This window comes from Zalophus californianus, chromosome 7 (genome assembly GCF_009762305.2).
Source record: "Zalophus californianus isolate mZalCal1 chromosome 7, mZalCal1.pri.v2, whole genome shotgun sequence".
Lineage (NCBI taxonomy): Eukaryota > Metazoa > Chordata > Mammalia > Carnivora > Otariidae > Zalophus > Zalophus californianus.
The window spans coordinates 69,646,628-69,663,839 of record NC_045601.1 but is presented as its reverse complement, the minus strand read 5'-3'; the positions used below and the strand labels follow the sequence as shown (position 1 = coordinate 69,663,839).

General features: G+C 38.2%; 1 protein-coding gene across 1 annotated transcript in view; it reads right to left on the bottom strand.

Moving 5' to 3' along the window:
* The window catches only part of MDN1 (midasin AAA ATPase 1), a 157,976-nt gene that overhangs the window by 81,257 nt on the left and 59,507 nt on the right, over window positions 1-17,212 (bottom strand). Inside the window, exons 27-37 of the mRNA XM_027601624.2 lie at window positions 16,945-17,086; window positions 15,261-15,395; window positions 15,044-15,182; window positions 14,283-14,421; window positions 13,871-14,001; window positions 11,931-12,078; window positions 9,990-10,119; window positions 5,383-5,601; window positions 4,468-4,665; window positions 2,772-2,980; window positions 1,954-2,076 (exon numbers count right to left, since the gene is read on the bottom strand). Of these exons, the coding sequence (XP_027457425.2) occupies window positions 1,954-2,076; window positions 2,772-2,980; window positions 4,468-4,665; window positions 5,383-5,601; window positions 9,990-10,119; window positions 11,931-12,078; window positions 13,871-14,001; window positions 14,283-14,421; window positions 15,044-15,182; window positions 15,261-15,395; window positions 16,945-17,086 (1,713 nt within the window). The remainder of the gene's footprint in view (window positions 1-1,953; window positions 2,077-2,771; window positions 2,981-4,467; window positions 4,666-5,382; window positions 5,602-9,989; window positions 10,120-11,930; window positions 12,079-13,870; window positions 14,002-14,282; window positions 14,422-15,043; window positions 15,183-15,260; window positions 15,396-16,944; window positions 17,087-17,212) is intronic.

Below are 17,212 nucleotides of genomic sequence, written 5' to 3'. Positions count from 1 at the left end.
AGTACATATATTTATTACATATGCTGTATAACTATAACAAAAAGAAGAAGAATATGCACAAATGTAGAATAGTGCTGTCTACAGGAGAAGGAAGCTCAAACAATATTGACAACATTCCATTTTTTTAAAGATTGATTTATTTTTGAGAGAGAGAGAAAGGAAGGGGGGAGGGGAGGAGGGAGGTAGAGAGAGAGAATGTCCAGCAGACTCCCCACTGAGCACAGAGCCTGCCATGGGGCTCCATCCCACAACTCTGAGATCATGACCTGAGCCAAAACCAAGAGTCGGATGCTTACCTGACGGAGCCACCCAGGTGCCCCAGTAACATTCTATTTCTTAATCCAAGTATATTCATCCTATTATTTCATATATATATGTGTGTGTATATACACATATGTATATACATATATATATATACCTATATATTTCAGACATCTGGGGAATATAAATTATCAATAACTTTTAAGTAAATTGAATAAATATTCAGACTGAATTTTTTTAAAAAGCAGTTTAAATCTTTTCTAAAATTAAACTGTGTCCATTGTATTCATCTATACGGACCTACTTTGTATATCCCAGCTTACCAAAAAAAACTGGCCAGTACACAGATCTCACTTTTGCACTGTGAGATCTTTAAAGATGAAGACAGCTCTTTACATACTTAAATATCTTTCTCAGGTAAAAAACTGAATGAAATCTCCAAATGGGCTTCAAAGTCATGATATAAACTACATAAAGTAGATCGACATAGCTAATTTTCACCAAAATTTTTGTGAACAAGAACAAATACAAGAAGTTTCTGTGCCAAAAATGAAAAGAGCTGAACGGAGGTCTTCAGATTACAGCTCAGGGATGCAAAGTGTGGTAGTTTTTAGACATGGAAAAATTCAATTAGGAAAATGCGAAATCAATAAAATGTAAACAGACAAAAAAACAGACTATAACAGAATTTCAAGTGTCATGTTTACATAAACACTACAAAGTACAAATTCCATTGAATATTCCCAAACAGGTAAAGCTCTAAAAGCTGCTCTTAAATGTGACTGCAGTCAAGAATGTCTTGGGTACCTGGATGCACTTCCACCCAATAGGAGTATGGTCTGAAGCCTTAAATTTTAAAACTGGGCATTTTTTTTTCCTGGCTAAAGAATATAATACTATCAGGCATCTTTTTCTAAAAATCACCTTCCTCCTCCTTAATATCTCCCCCCATGATAAGCAGGAAGCAGCTCAGCTGAAAAGAAACCCCACAGGGGGTCTGAATCTCGGGGACCAGCTGGGGCCAGTCTCAAAAGTTCCATCCACAGCATTCTGATCACACCAATCCTTGAAGCTCCACCACTACTCCCCAGCCTTCTCCTGGATTAACAAGGCATATCCCAAAGTGACCAGATGCTTTTGCCCATAGCCTTAAATTTTTTATTTTTGTGCAGTACTTTTCAGTATCTCCAGCTGCCTGCTGGTCACTAAGATTCAGCATTTATCCCAGGTATCATGAGGGACTCTGTTCTTCCAGTCAACAACTTATCCAATATGCACATGTAACACTGACCATTTTCTCACCATTTTTTCTATGTCTCTTAAGATAACTTCCTGCAGCAGTCTCTCTGTTGCACTTATAAAGCTTGTGGCACACTGTAAAACACCCATGAAATAAATACAAAATACAAAGCCAGTCCACCAGAGACCATAGAATAAACCAGTGAAGAGACAGTTTTTCTCTGGAAGCTGGCTTACAAAAGCAGGAGTTAGTGGCTTGTATATACAGGGGTTTCTCTATGTGCTTTCTGACAAGTGACTTTTCTTACTCTTAAAAGAAACCATGGAGGACTTTTCTTCATTAGAGAATTTGTCTTTACTAGCAAAACAGCATGGTCGTCCCAGCAATATGAAAAGTATGACTGCTCTTCCCCTTGTGACCCCATGCTGGGCACGACAAAACAGTCCTCTCACCTCATCCAGTACAACCCAATGGCCTGCCTTCAGAGCCGCCAGCAAGGGCCCGTCCCGCCAGGCAAACTCTCCTCCCTTGCCACCTTCAACAGGTAGATCTGCTCCAAACAGGTCTGTGATGTCCTTTGAGAGGGGGCAGAAAGGAGGAAAAGCCAACATTACATAAAAAAATTAACTAGATCCCAAGACCCTAAACCTAACATGATAAATTCTTGGGCCTTATGCCACTTTTCCTTTTTATACCCAAGACAGAATTAATCAATCCTAGCACTCTTTACCAGGAGCCCAGACATGCCCCCAAGGACCTTGTCACAATACTGCAAGTATCAATCGATCGGAGCAGGAGCTCTAGATCAGTAGTTCTCAACTGTGGCTATACTTGGAAATTAACTGGTGAGCTTTAAACAAAACAAATAAAAATAAAGACCAGTAACAAGGCCCAGGCCCTGCTCCCAGACCCCATTCCTACAGAGTCTCATTTGTCACCTCTTGTCCCATAATTTCATGAGATTGTTTATTTCTATTAACTTTTTTTTTAGAAAGGACAAAAATAAAGAGGGTTAATACTGAATTGGGCAATTATCTCTCAAAAGACAATTAGAATAAACATCTAGAGAGAATAATATTATAAATATCAGTTATTAATGAATCTAAAAGAAGACTTAGTTTGGAAGGTCATGTTGCTGTGGTCTTTATCACCATGAAATATTTGGGATTTTGAAAAGGTCCTAACTATTTCTGATTAAGAAACTCTATAAACAGATACAAATATTACTCCCTATACTCATCCTCATCAGCTATAGGATGACGAAGCTTACCGTCTGCTCTGACAAGTTGACTCGAACAAGGATGTTGCCTGAAGCCTTTGCTAATGCTCCCACCAAACTTGTCTTGCCCACACCAGGGGAGCCCTCCAGGAGAATGGGTTTGTTCAGTTTTGTGGCTCTTAAGAGCCTCTGGGCATTCATAGCTGTGGTGCCTGCACTGAGTGCATAGTCGGCAATATTATTCCTGTGAAGGACAGGTCCTTAAGTAGAGAAAAGAAAAGCCACATATAAGCTGGACATCAACCAAATCACATATACATGTCAACGCCAAGATTTAAAGACTCTAACAAGTAGACTTTCAGTCAGTGAAGCACCATCTGTAATGAAAATGCTCAGCCGTATTTCAACATTTCCCCACTTTTAGGTTATAAAATCCTTTAAAGGAATGGCCAGCAGCATACGTTCTTCAACTGTGCCTACTACTCAGATCTCTCCAGTGCTTATATCTATGCATATACTTACTTACATAGGTCTAACTGCAAGCATGTTTTTCCTTTCACAACCTACACCTGGAATTACTACATGTACTTGTACAATTTACCTTCACACATAAGTATTTTCCTAAAAGTCAAGTGGAAGCTAGGTGTGTAGGCCACGTGTATCCATATAAATAATTTCATCCAAGGTTTTTAGGCCTCCCAGACAATTCAGGATGCATCTTTAACCCATAATCTAGCTGAACTGCAGACTAATAATACTTTTATAGGGCTTAACATTTGTGTCACTGTGTTTCCTGGAAGAAACTTTTCGTATACCAGTTTGGAGGGCTAGGAAAACATCTATTACCTCAGCTATGGAAGCAGAGCAAGGACCCCCCCGGTTCCAGGTCACTAACATATAGCTCCTACATGAGAGTATTGAATATTATGATAATGACTTAGGGAAATCAGATCATGGATGCACCATTGTGGATGAAGAGTACTATCGAGGAGGGAGAGAGAAAAGGGCGATATTCCATTAGGCCAGGAACCTAGGCTGGTTTTGTTCACCACTGAACCCCCAGTAACTGCCACTGCTCCTCTAAGCATTTCAGACACTCAATAATTATTAATGTAGGGAGGGAGGAAGGGACAAGAAACAGATGACCCTGCTAGAGAAGCAACAATCTGAAAAATTACTAGTGCCTTCTAAGATAGCTAATCTACCTCATTTAAATATTTGATAGAAGCAACCTAGTAAGAATGAGAGCAAGGATTAGAATTGAAACCCACCTGAGTTACCCATTTAATCACTCACTCATTCATCCATTCACTCAATCAACAGACATTTTCTGAATGCCTATGACTGCTAGATTACATCTCAGGTGTCAGGGACAAGAAGATGAGTGATGAAATTCCTGCCCACAAGGGTTCACAAAACTATTTTGGTAGGCAATGATGAGGGTCTACATTATGGGTTGAATTATCACTATAGGAAAGCTCTTGTTTTGAGCACTAAATAACAAATAAATGCATTTTTACAAGATAATTTATTCATAGATTAAAGACTATACTTTCCCCTATTTTTATATGTCAGTTATATATTTTTAATTATTCATGAAATTACAGTTGGTTATATCAAGTCAGATTCTAATTCAGATAACTAGTTTAAAAATAATCATGAATGTGATACACTAAAAGTTACAATAAAAGTCAAGTACCTATGATCTACAAGAACAGAATCTTCATTTATTTAAAATCATTCTTACCCCTTGATATAAAAAATGGATGAATTCCCCAAAGGTTATCTATTCCAGTAAATTCTTTGGCCTTGAGTCTGTCATAAATCTTCAATTCATTTTTCTGACATTCTGTAAATCGTACTATCTTGGAAAGTTTCTTGATTAGGAATTTCAGACATTCTTTGCGAGCCAAGAGGGCCGTACCAAACCCTGAGGAAGTTACCCCTAAAAGACAGAGGATCAGTCCATCAAACAACAGCATGGACGCCAAGCTTCCCAACTACTCATCACCCACTACTTGGGTGGTTTCCAGAGGAAATGAGGCCCTTGCTGAAGTTACACCCAAAATGCAATTGCTACTGTAAATAGTCCAAAGGCAAAGTCTTGATCCCCCATTCCCACAATTCATAGATCAGAAGCAGCTTATTCAGTAAAGCACCTATGCACTCCAAGATGAATCAGCCTGGAGGTAGGAGTAATTAATGTGGTACTGTTGATCATACTGGTTTATATCCGTAATCTTCACTGCTGATAAAACACAGAATTTAAACACTGAATTTTATGAAATTATGGTAAACTTAAAAACAAACAAACTAAAGGATTCAGGCCATTAACTATAAATGACCATTCATGTTAAGAATTATCCAGTCCTTCAGGAGCAAGGGCATTTCCAACAGTCTTCTTTTTACTGGTAATCACCATTTCATGTTTACCAAGTCCCTGGCCTATAAGCAATGAGAAGTTGCAGCCTCTCTTTTACATCAACCACTTCTCAAAAAGAGTAGAAAGAAAATAAAATCCATTCTGCATCTTAGAAATGTTAGAGTAAGTCATTTTTTTTTAAACTGTCTGGGTCAGAGGTCAGAGGTCTGGGCTTGTTCCATTTCATACTCCCCTCTACCCTAACCCTCTTGACCCCACACCAGCTAACAGACAACATACCTGAACCTATTCCATCTATGTACACCAGGCATGCAGCATGGACAAATGATGTCACAGTGGAGATGGTCTCTGGCCTTTTCAAAGCAGCTTCCTCCCCCATTGTATTCATGAAGTTAACCCAGGACAGGATATCTCTGATACTGACCACACACCTTCGGCCAAATTCCTGGTGGGTCAGCCAATCAATGAAATCCAGCATCACCTCAGCTATGTCAGCCCCTAAGACACAAGGAGGCAAAGGCAGTTGCTTAGAAGTAGCTGTATCGAAAACTCCAAACAGGGTTTTGTAACATGGGGCCCAGAGATGGCCTAAGAGAGGTCTGTGCTCCATAAGATTATATGCAAATTTTTGTGAAAGGAAAGTATATTACTGCTTTTTCTAGGTAGAGGGGGTCCATTGCTTTTATTACATTCCCAAGAGGTTCATGAATAGCATTCCACACCTACCAAAAAAGAAAAACCACCTTGAGAATTACAGCCTAAGAAGCAATCCTGAAAACTGCTCAAAGAGAGTATTCATTTGGTTCATGTTCAGATACAATTATGGAGACACGATGATTTTAGAAAATATATAAATTTTATTGTATTTTAAGCTGATTCACTGGAATGGGGATGCCATATTTTCAGGGGCATTTTTTAAAAGATTTTATCTTTTTGAGAGACGGAGCGAGGAAGAGAAGGAGAGAGAGCACAGGCTGGGGGGGGGGGTGCGGAGGAAGAGGGAGAAGCAGACTCCCCACCAAGCAGGGAGCCAGATGTGGGACTCAATCCCAGGACCTTGGGATCATGACCTGAACTGAAGGTAGAGGCTTAACCGAATGAGCCACCCAGGCACCGCTTCAGTGGCATTTACTTCAGGTTTTTTGTTTTATTAAATCCATGCATCCATCAGAATTCAGCGAATTAGAGGATTCGTAAATTTTGTTTCATGATTTAAGTTAAAGGACTAGTCTAATTAAATATCGTAAAATATTTGGAAAAAAAATACTTAATATAGATTAGAAGCAATGTCAATTAAGTTTAATAAAGCACTTTACATAACTCCTGAAGTCAACAATAAACATTTATCTAAGACATATGAGTACCAAAGAATGTTTTTTAAAAAAAGAAAATATGATGGGGAGCAATTAGCACTGCTATAATATAAAGTGGACCATTCAACAAGAGTCTTCAAGGCTATACTGCAATCACTTAGTAGAAAACTGTGTAGTTAGAAGAAAAATACTAATTACAAAAAAAAACCCCATGAATCTTTAAAAAGAACTTAAAATGGTAACTCAATGGGAAAAATATCCAGTCACAATGAGGAAAGAAATTAAATGCTGTTTCAGCAACTAGATATTAAACATGAGTATTTGGATCCATATTTCAGAATGGAATAAATTTGAAGTAAATCAAGGACTTAACGGACTTTATCCATTGTTAGAGGATAATTAAACCTTGACTATTAGACAGAAAATCATCAGGTAAGGTGGATGGGTTCATACACGTATTTTTTATAACAAATATTAAAAGGTAACAATAGGAATCCATGTTATAAATGTAATAATAAATATTAATATGTAAAATGATTGGGGCGTCTGGCTGGCTAAGTCGGTAAAGCATGTGACTCTTGATCTCAGGGTCTTGAGTTTGAGCTCCATGTAGGGTGTAGAGAAGTACTTAAAAAATAAAGATAAAATGATTAGTATTTATTAAAAAGTAAATCATACAGAATGTTCATCACTAGTAATGAAAGAAAATGAAATTTTAGACTACCCATTAAAGTAATAAGAACAAGGGCGCCTGGGTGGCTCAGTCGGTTAAGCAACTGCCTTCAGCTCAGGTCATGATCCTGGAGTCCAGGAATCGAGTCCCACATCGGGCTCCCTGCTCGGCAGGGAGTCTGCTTCTCCCTCTGACCCTCTTCCCTCTCATGCTCTCTATCTCTCATTCTCTCTCTCTCTCTCTCTCAAATAAATAAAATCTTTAAAAAAAAAAAGTAAAGTAACAAGAACAAAACAATGGATTTCATTCTATCAAACAAACAAAATAAAACTCCTCCATGTTGGAAGGACTATGCCAAGCAGGTACATTTACTAAGTTGCTGTTAGCACCGTGAATGGGACCATCCTTCTGGAGAAAAATCTGGCCATAACCAATGAGAACAATGAATTTCCTTATTTCTACTTTTAGAAATAAAACTCAAGGAAATAACTCTTAACATGTTATTTTAACAAAAACACAATGTCTTCAGAAGTATCGGTCATAAGAGTAAGAGATTTTATTTTATTTTTTTAAAGATTTTATTTATTTATTTGACAGAGAGAGAGAGATGCAGCAAGAGAGGGAACACAAGCAGGGGGAGTGGGAGAGGAAAAAGCAGGCTTCCTGCAGAGCAGGGAGCCCAACGTGGGGCTCGATCCCAGGACACTGGGATCATGACCTGAGCCACCGGCAGATGCTTAACGACTGAGCCACCCAGGCACCCCACAGTGGGAGATTTTAAAAAGCCCACATGCCCTTCAGAGGTCATTATTTAAAAAACAAAAAAAACAACATCAATTTCATAGAATCTTTTCTGTTTTATTCATACTATGGATGTATAGATAAAACTACTATTGAGATTTATGAACAAAAATTCCTAGAGAAAGCTAGAAGAACTCAGTGGTGTTTATATATTGATTAAGAGAATACAGTGAATATATCTTAAGTATTCTGAATAGGATCAGAATTCAATTTAGAATTCATAATTAATTATAATATTAGATTCATTACATCTTACGTATCTTTATTAAGAAAATTTCGAAATAAAAGCTTTATCTAGTTTCCTGTTTTTAAGAACATTTTACGCTATGCCAACCTGATCCACTTCTAGATGATGAAAATTAAGCCACTTCTCCCTTACTCTCCTTGTTCCCTCAGGATCTCTAATGCTTCCCCAAAGAAGTTGCTGCCATGTAGGCTTTACAAAGCTTACAGTAAATAAGCTCTCTAAGGACAAGCAGTGAGGCTCAGTGAAGTCCTAGGGGCTGCAGTGCCAACTGCCCTGTAGAGAAACTGTTCACTCCATTAAGCATGAAGCCCACTGGTGATGGAGCCAACGTGGCAGTGTAATGGCAGCTGCATTCTCTGCCATTCTTTTTTTTTTTTTTTAAAGAATTTATTTATTTTATTTATTTGAGAGAGATAGTGTGAGAGAGAGCACAAGCGGGGAGGAGAGGGAGAAGCAGGTGCCCGCTGAGCAGAGAGCCCGATGCGGGGCTTCATCCCAGGACCCCAGCACCATGACCCAAGCCAAAGGCAGATGCCCAACCAACTGAGCCACTCAGGCGCCCCTCTGCCATTCTTATTATAATCCAAATAACTGGTAAGAGTACAGAGCCCACAGGAGATACAGAGGCTACATCAAAGGGGAAATCTGGCCCCAAAGCAGAGCCAAAAGACAAACCATGCCTGCTTAATAATTTGTCTTTTTCTTTAACTGGAATTCTCACATTGAATGCAGCACTGCAAACTGCACTTCTTACTTACCATGGTAAGTAAGAAGTTCTGAGTATGGGCCTTGGACCAACATTATTGGCATCACCTAAGAACTTATTAGAAAGGCAAATTCTCAAGCCCCACCTCAGACGGACTGAATCCAAAACTCTAGGTAGGAGGCCCAGCAAGCTTTATTTCTACAAGTCCTTCAGGTGAGTCTGGAACTCAAAGAAGCAAATATCCTTTTATACATTCTTTAATTTAAGAAAGAGACTTAAAAGAAGAGAGAGAGAGAAAGAGGGAAATAAAATGATCCAAAAAACTATGTATTAAGGCTTGAAACCAGAGCTGGGTTCTAAATTTAGCCCTTCAACCTGTAAGATAAATATATATACATCATGATGAATGCTAACTAGACTGTGATCATTTCACATTAGATACAAATATTGAATCATGTTATACACTTCAAGCTAATATGATGTTACATGTTGATTACAACTCAATAAAAAAACATACATGTATACATCAAAGCAATCTAGCTCAATACAAGAACCATATAATAAATGTTTTGACCCTTACTAGATATCTTAAAAATTGCTAAATTTAGGTTTTAGGTATACAGAAGTTTTTTAATACTATTCTTCTATTTCCTTATGTTTGAAAACTTTTATAATGAAAAGAAAAATTTTTTATTTTTTTTCTTAGAAAGCAAGTGGGGGTGGGGGAGGAAAAGCCACCCAGAACATTTTTAAATAAAGTTAATAATAAATTAGTTGATGACAGGGACGCTCGGGTGGCTCAGTCAGTTGAGCATGGGACTCTTGATTTTGGCTCAGGTCATGATCTCAGGGTCACAGGATGGAGCCCTCTGTCAGGCTCCACACTCAGCAGGGGGTCCACTTCAGGATTTTCTCTCTCCCTCTGCCCCCACCCCCACTGCACTTGCATTCTCTCTCAAAAATAAATCTTTTAAATAAATAAATAATTAAAAAAACCTTTAACATGGATTTTTAAAGTATTTTGATATTATTTCTGATTTTAATTAAATGAAATCTTAGACCTATTTCTATTTTCTAAGACATGATTTCTAATTTCCATTAGCTTCAGAAGTTTGGGAATTACGTTTACCACTTGAAAGCTCTCACCTTTATGATCTATTCTGCCCAGAGACAATCCTGGACGAAGATTATGGCTGATAATCTGAATTAAATCTTCACGATTTGTGCTTTGTGGGCACCATATTTCCGTAAACCGGTTTCTTAAGGCAGGAGACAGCTATAAGAAACAAAAATTTCAATTTGAATGTAATACTTATAAGGAAAACTAGAAAATAAATCCTTTGAAGGAGTATTAGCTGATGAGTCTAACGAATACCAGATGCTTCTTTCATTACCTCTACTACAATTGAAGACCTACTTTATCCTGGCTCCTTCCACAGATCATCTCATTAGTCTCCACCACACCCTCCAAGACAGTATTCTCATCACTTTCTTTATAGACAGAGTGCAGAACTTCAAGGTGTCAGAGAATAGGTGGGTGCAAGTTGAAGTCCAGCCCCAGTGGGTGACCCCCAAGTCTGAATACTTCCCCTAAGCAAAGGCCCTTCCTTTACCTTTAGTTACATAACCAGCACTTTCAAGAAAATAAAAGCTGTTGTCCCACAGGGGAGAGCTGTCTGAAGTAGAAAGAGAAAACATCTTTTATGTGGCTCAAAGGGGGACAGTGAAATTATTAAGGAGGTACATATTTTACCTCTGTATAACAAAGAATCATTACTCCTTCCAGTCTTTAGGGCCTTTGCCCTGAAAATGGATTCCTCTACCCTTCTTACCCTTCCCCTACGTCAGTTAACCCCTATTAACAAGCATATACAGTGCCACATATGCACGTAACTATTAGCTTATTATGGCTTTCCTTTTACTTGATAAACTCCATCCATCTGCCTGGCCTACTACAGCAGGACTAGCAGCAATGCCTATACTCAGGAGCAGCTTAGTCAAGACCTAGTGAATGTGGGAGTGTTCCCTGCTGCTGAAAAGCAGTGCCATTGGTCTTTGGCATCTTACCCTCACTCTGCCTGCTAGGGAGGCAAAAACAAAAAAGAACCATCCCTTAGGTAAAAGTTGGCCATCTTTTTCTAAGAAAAACTTGAACTACCCTAACTTAAGCTAACCTTAACTCACACAACTTTGAAATCATATCTTTCTAAGCTATTCTCACTTGCCAAAGAACCACTTTTCATATTATGTTTGAAGCTGTGATGCATTTCTTCTTATTTTTTTCTTTCTTCTCTTCAGAACATTTCAAGAAGCATAGTGATAATCTTTCTTATTACGCTACAGAGGAAAATCAGCCCTGAAGCATCATGTTCACATTTCAGGGACCCACCAAGTTACCAAGAACTTTAACTACTTTCATTCACAACCCTTGTTTCTTCTCATTGTCCCTGACCTATCACATCACCATTTTCCTAACAGACCAGGATCCCACACACAACACAGACTTCTCCACCGAGAGGCTTCACAAGCCTGAAAGCCAAGGTGTGTTCAGGGTATTGGATCCTGGCTGGATCCTAACACCACCCTCTGAACAGAAGGCTGCTCTCCACCTTTTCCTTTACCAATAGTCTGAGAGAGAACAGATATGCTCCACCTGCAAAATCAGAAGAGGTTCCTGGCTGCAACATTTTTGTCACTTTAAAACACTCAAAGCCACACTTGTGTTTAAGAGAGGAGACTCCAGAAACAGAGTTTAAGATTAAATTTCAGTTTCAACTTTCTCGTCCATGAAAGTAGGAAAATAATTTTCACACAGAGTTCTTGTGAGAATCTGTTATGGTAACATATGTAAAGAGCTGGGCAAAGTGACTGAAACAATGAAATTTCAGGCACACACAGTGAGATATTAAAACAAGGAAATGATTATGTCAGAATTTCTCAACTTTGTAATAATTCTAAAATATCTTTCTAGGTTAATTTTTACCCAATATAAAATTCCAAATGCATTTGTACATATTATATTTATAGCTGCCAGTGAGCTGAGGTCAAAAACTGGAAAAAAATTATGCTTCAGGGACACAATTTTACCTCTTTTTTTCCGAAGTCACCTCCAGGGTTCATGGTTGCTAAGATACGGAATTTTTTCCCAGCAGTCAACAACTCTACCTCATTATCCTTGTCCTCCTCTACACTGCCTTTTTCAGCTAATACCAGAGACTTTTCCACTTCAAGGACACTAAAATACAGAAAAATTGGAGAATATAAGATTAGAAAAGGCTTATGTATCCTTTCTACTTTGTGGTTTTCAACTTCTTTTCCAAAAGGAAAAAAGTTATATCCTCTGCTGAGCTTTTACTTTAGTTAACACTTTCCTAGCACAAATTTTAAAATGATTCATTATCCCAATTCCTGTGTAATGGAACAATATTTCTGAACAAAAGAAAAAGAAATCCCTTTATCCACTTATGCCCCATTAAGGCATTTGTTTTAAAAATGAGTGTCTTGTATGCAAATACTCATGGCAGCATTATTCATAAAAGTAGAAATAACCCAAACAAACCCAAATACAATCAACTGGTGAATGGATAAAAAATATGGTATATCTATACAATGAAATGATCTTAGGAATAAAAAGGAACAAACTACTAACATAGGCTACAACATGGATGACCCTCAAAACAATGCCAATTTATATGCAATGTGCTGAAAAGACAATTATAATTTTTTTTTTTTTTTAACAGAGAATAATTTGGTAGTGGCCTGGAGCAGGAGGTGGCATCAGAAATATACTGTAAAGGGGCAGAAGGGACCCTACTGTTACGGTGGAAATGTAAAACAGGATTATGGTGCAAAACTCAGGAAATGTACTAAAACTTGTTGAATTATACATTTAAAATGGATACATTTTGGGGTGCGTGGGTGGCTCAGTCGTTGAGCGACTGCCTTCGGCTCAGGTCATGATCCCAGGGTCCTGGGATTGAGCCCCGCTTCTGGCTCCCTGCTCGGTGGGAAGCCTGCTTCTCCCTCTCCCACTCCCCCTGCTTGTGTTCTCTCTCTCTCTTTGTCTCTCTCTGTCATATAAATAAATAAAATCTTTTAAAAAATAAAATAAAATGGATACATTTTATGGTATGTAAATTAAACTTCAAAAAAGAAAAATAGGTATGCATCAAAATTCATATTAGTCTGAGATTTTGAGGTCATACAGCCATATACCATCTAGAATTCTGATTCTAGTTCTTTGAAGAATTTAGATAATGGTCACATAAATTGCCTTAAAAGAGTTTTAACTTCGGTTCATTTGCTTTAGCCTCACGCCATTCCACAGTCCCATCTTTCTGATTATTGATAGCAAAACAGAAACTAGCCCTCTTAAACTACTCTGAGTGCTAAAGCAAAACAAACAAAAAAACAAAACAAAACAAACAAAAACAAAAACAGTAACTCATTATCATTTTCAAACATTTACTATGCACCTATGAAGAACGTTACTATGCAGAAGAATTAATATCTATGAAAACCAGACCATCGAATATTCCATATTCGATGGAGTATTATTTAGCCATAAAAAGGAATGAAATCTTGCCATTTGCAATAATATGGATAGAGCTAGAGAGTAGAATGCTAAGTGAAATGCTAAGTCAAAGAAAAATACCATATGATTTCACTCATATGTGGAATTTAAGAAACAAAACAAATGAACAAAGAAAAAAAAAGAGAACAACCAAGAAACAGACTCTTAACCATAGGGGAAAAAAATTGGTTACCAGAGGGGAGGCAGGTGGAGGGATGGGTGAAACAGGTGAATGGGATTAAGAGTAGCCATATCATGGTGAGCACTATGTAATGCATAGAATTGTAGCATCACTATACTGTACACCTGAAACTAATATAATGGTACATGTTAACTACATGGGAACTTTTAATCTTTTAATTTAAAATTTTTAAAAAAATCTTTAACTGCTTAATTAAAAAATAACCAGACCAGCGAAAACATCACACACAGGGCAAACCTCTTACACATATACCTATTGAGTCTTTCCAGGACAGAGTCATCAGCCAATGAGATCTCATCCAAGAGAAAAAAGCCATCTTCTTTCATGGCCAGAACAAGAGGACCGTCATGCCACTCAAAAAGTCTTGACGTATCAATTTCTTCCTACAATTTGGAAAAGAAGGTGTGAAATTAACGAGCAGTGGCTCCACAAGACAATACACATGTAGCTAGCTGGTGTCTGCTGGAGTAAGTGGTCATTCGGAATAAAGCCTGTACAACAGTATGCTCATGAAAGTTCCTTGTGGACAAGTGAAAATCTAAAGATATGTATCAAACCTGCGATCAAAACCTCACCGTGAATAAATTCCACAACTGACTCATGCACAAATCCAACTTCAATTCTTTAAATGAACGACGAACACATTATTTGCTACTGAACAAACCTTGTCCTTTGGCTTCTGTCTCACCGGTCGCAGCCCCCCCAGGAAGTCCGATGTCTCCATGTGTAAGTGGCAGTTGACAGAGTATAGTTTCTGATTTGCCAAGCCTGCAAACACCTGACAAATTGTAGTTTTCCCACACCTGTTAAAGGGATACATACCAGATTAATAAGGACCATAAATTCCAAATATAAAAGCACAAACACTCCAGTCAGCACAAGAGTGCTCTGGTGAGAGCCTCACTGCAGCAGCAGACACTGCTGGCCAACACAGGGCCTCTGGACCCTGAGCTTAGGACACCCTTCCCCCAAACACCAGCACCCTACAGTGTTCCTTATCCAAAAAAGCACACACTGCCTGAATTCCATCCTTTTTATTTCTACCAACAACCACCAAGGGATGGGAAAAAAAATCTAATCCTTAACAGACTTTCAAGAGACAGGAGCTCATTTGCTGTTCTCTAAAGATCTATAGAATGAATGGCACTATTTAAAAGAATTACAAAGAAAAAAAGAACTCCAGTGATAATAATGCAAGAATTCATTCTTTTCTATCACAAAGGTCTGAAGAGGAAAGCAAACAGTAATAGGTCTCTTACATGATCCTTTAAAAGAAAAAGAAAGAAAAAGCAGAAGGAAGAAAAGGAAAAAAAAAAACAACAAAGACTGCATTCCTGATAATCCTTCACAGATAACTCAAGTACTCCTATGGAACTGAACTGAACCATCATAATGAGTTACTGTCACAGAAGCATAGGACTTTACCCAGTGTCTCCAACCAGCAGCACTGGTTCACCAAATTCCAGTGCCCTTCCCACCAGCATCGCCAGTCTCCGCATGCCCTCAGTCCACACAATGTGGCTGAATGTAGACTCCAATGTGGATACCTGAGTGGACAATTTACCTATAAAATGTAGAATAAAGATTTAGCTTCTAATAGTACAGCTCAATTCATTTCCTCTGGATATTTTGACCTACTTACTCAGTAATTTTAGGACATTTTCCTTGGAGAAGAGGGATTGAGGACACAATTTTTTCTTGAAATGTTTTTCAAGGACCTCTTGAATCACATCAATCTCCTCCTGCTTCCTGACTCGGCCTGCGAGAAGCATAAATCCTTAAAAAAAAAAAAATCATTAAGTGTCAAGTTATAATACCAAGGGATATTGAGAATATGGAGCAACAGTAACTCTTACTAGGTGCTGGTGGAGAGGGTATCTAAAGAACTACTTTGGAAAATTGGGAGAACCTACTGCAACTAACCATATGCCTGCCCTATGTCGAGCAACAGGACTTCCAGGTAGACCCAAACACAAACGAACATGTGTGCACCAAAAGACATATATAGGAATGTTGAGAGCAGTTCTATTCATAATAGCTAGAAAGTGGAAATAACCCAAATGTCCACCAACAAGAGAATGAATAAACATATTATAGTATCTCCATACAATGGGTTACAAAATAATAATAAAAAAAAGAATGAATTCCTAATACACAAAACAGCATGGCCGAACCTCACATTAGGTTGGGTGAAAAGAAGTCAAACCCAAAGAGTACATACTGCATGATACTAGCTGAAGCTCAAGCACAGGCAAAAAGCAGTGGTGATGGAGGTCAGAGCAGTGGTTACCTCCAGGGGAGGTTAAGACTGGCAGGAACCATGAAGGAATCTTTTGAGGTACTGGAAAATATTCTATACTTTGGCCTAGGTGATGATTTACATGGTACATACATATGTAAAAAAACCTATATTTAGCTTATACATGAAAAAATAGAGCACTACATTCACTTTACTATATGTTATACCTTGATTAAAGAGTGTTTTAAGTTTTTTAAAAGAACATGTTCCTCCATCTATCTATTCTTTACCAGTAAAGGAAAAAATACAACTCTCATGGGTTAGTTTTATTTACTCTCCTTATTAACCACTCCATTAAGGACTCATTAGTACCTTTCAAATCAGAAAATTCTGAAATGCTTTCTTTCCTATAGAGAAACATATAAACTCTTCCCATGGATTAAACCAAAATGAGCAATCATGAGTCTCACATGCCATAACTGCCTTCCCTCAGAAGTACGATAGTACGTGACCAACCTGTCAGTTTTTTCTTTTTTTTTTCTTTTTTTAAGATTTTATTTATTTACCTGACAGAGAGAAAGCGCACACACCCAAGTGCACAAGCAAGCACAAGCAGGGGGAGGGGTAGAGGAAGAAGGAGAAGATGCAGGGATCGATTCCAGGACCCTGGGATCATGACCAGAGCCGAAGGCAGATGCTTACCAACTGAGTCACCCAGGCGCCCCAACAGTTTTCTGTATAAGGCACAAGGAGGACTATCTATGATTAGTGAGTTGCAGATAAATAGTCCACAAAGACACCACCAACCACCCACCAAAAGTCTTACATGGGCATTGTGCCCCTATCTGACTCCTACATGAAGCCACCTGAAGTAAAGAGAAAACTAGAAACCCAAACATACTACTAGCACAGAGGCCTGTAGAAAAGAACTATTTTCAAAAGCATCTGGCTCCTTGAGGAAGAAAGACTATTTCTGGAATACTCAGTAAAATGTACATATTGACCACAACTTGGGAAAGATTTATTTTAATAAGGTTTGATATTTGACATAACTTCACAGTTTGAGAGCATCCAACTGAAAGCATACCGTCGTTGGCTAAATGCTGTAGCCAGTCATACTCTTTCTCAGTCTGTTCAGCCAATCTGTATCTTTCAGCCCATCGAAACAGATCACGAAGGGTGATGAAGCCCTGTTTTCCAGCAAACACTGAAGAACTTCTGCGATAGGACTATTAAAATATCAAAACAAATGAAAAAGGGCAATGGCAAGCACACTGTACAACTTATATAAAATTTTTAACAAATTTATACGCCCATAAAAATTATTCATTCCATCAAGACTAATTTTTTAAAAA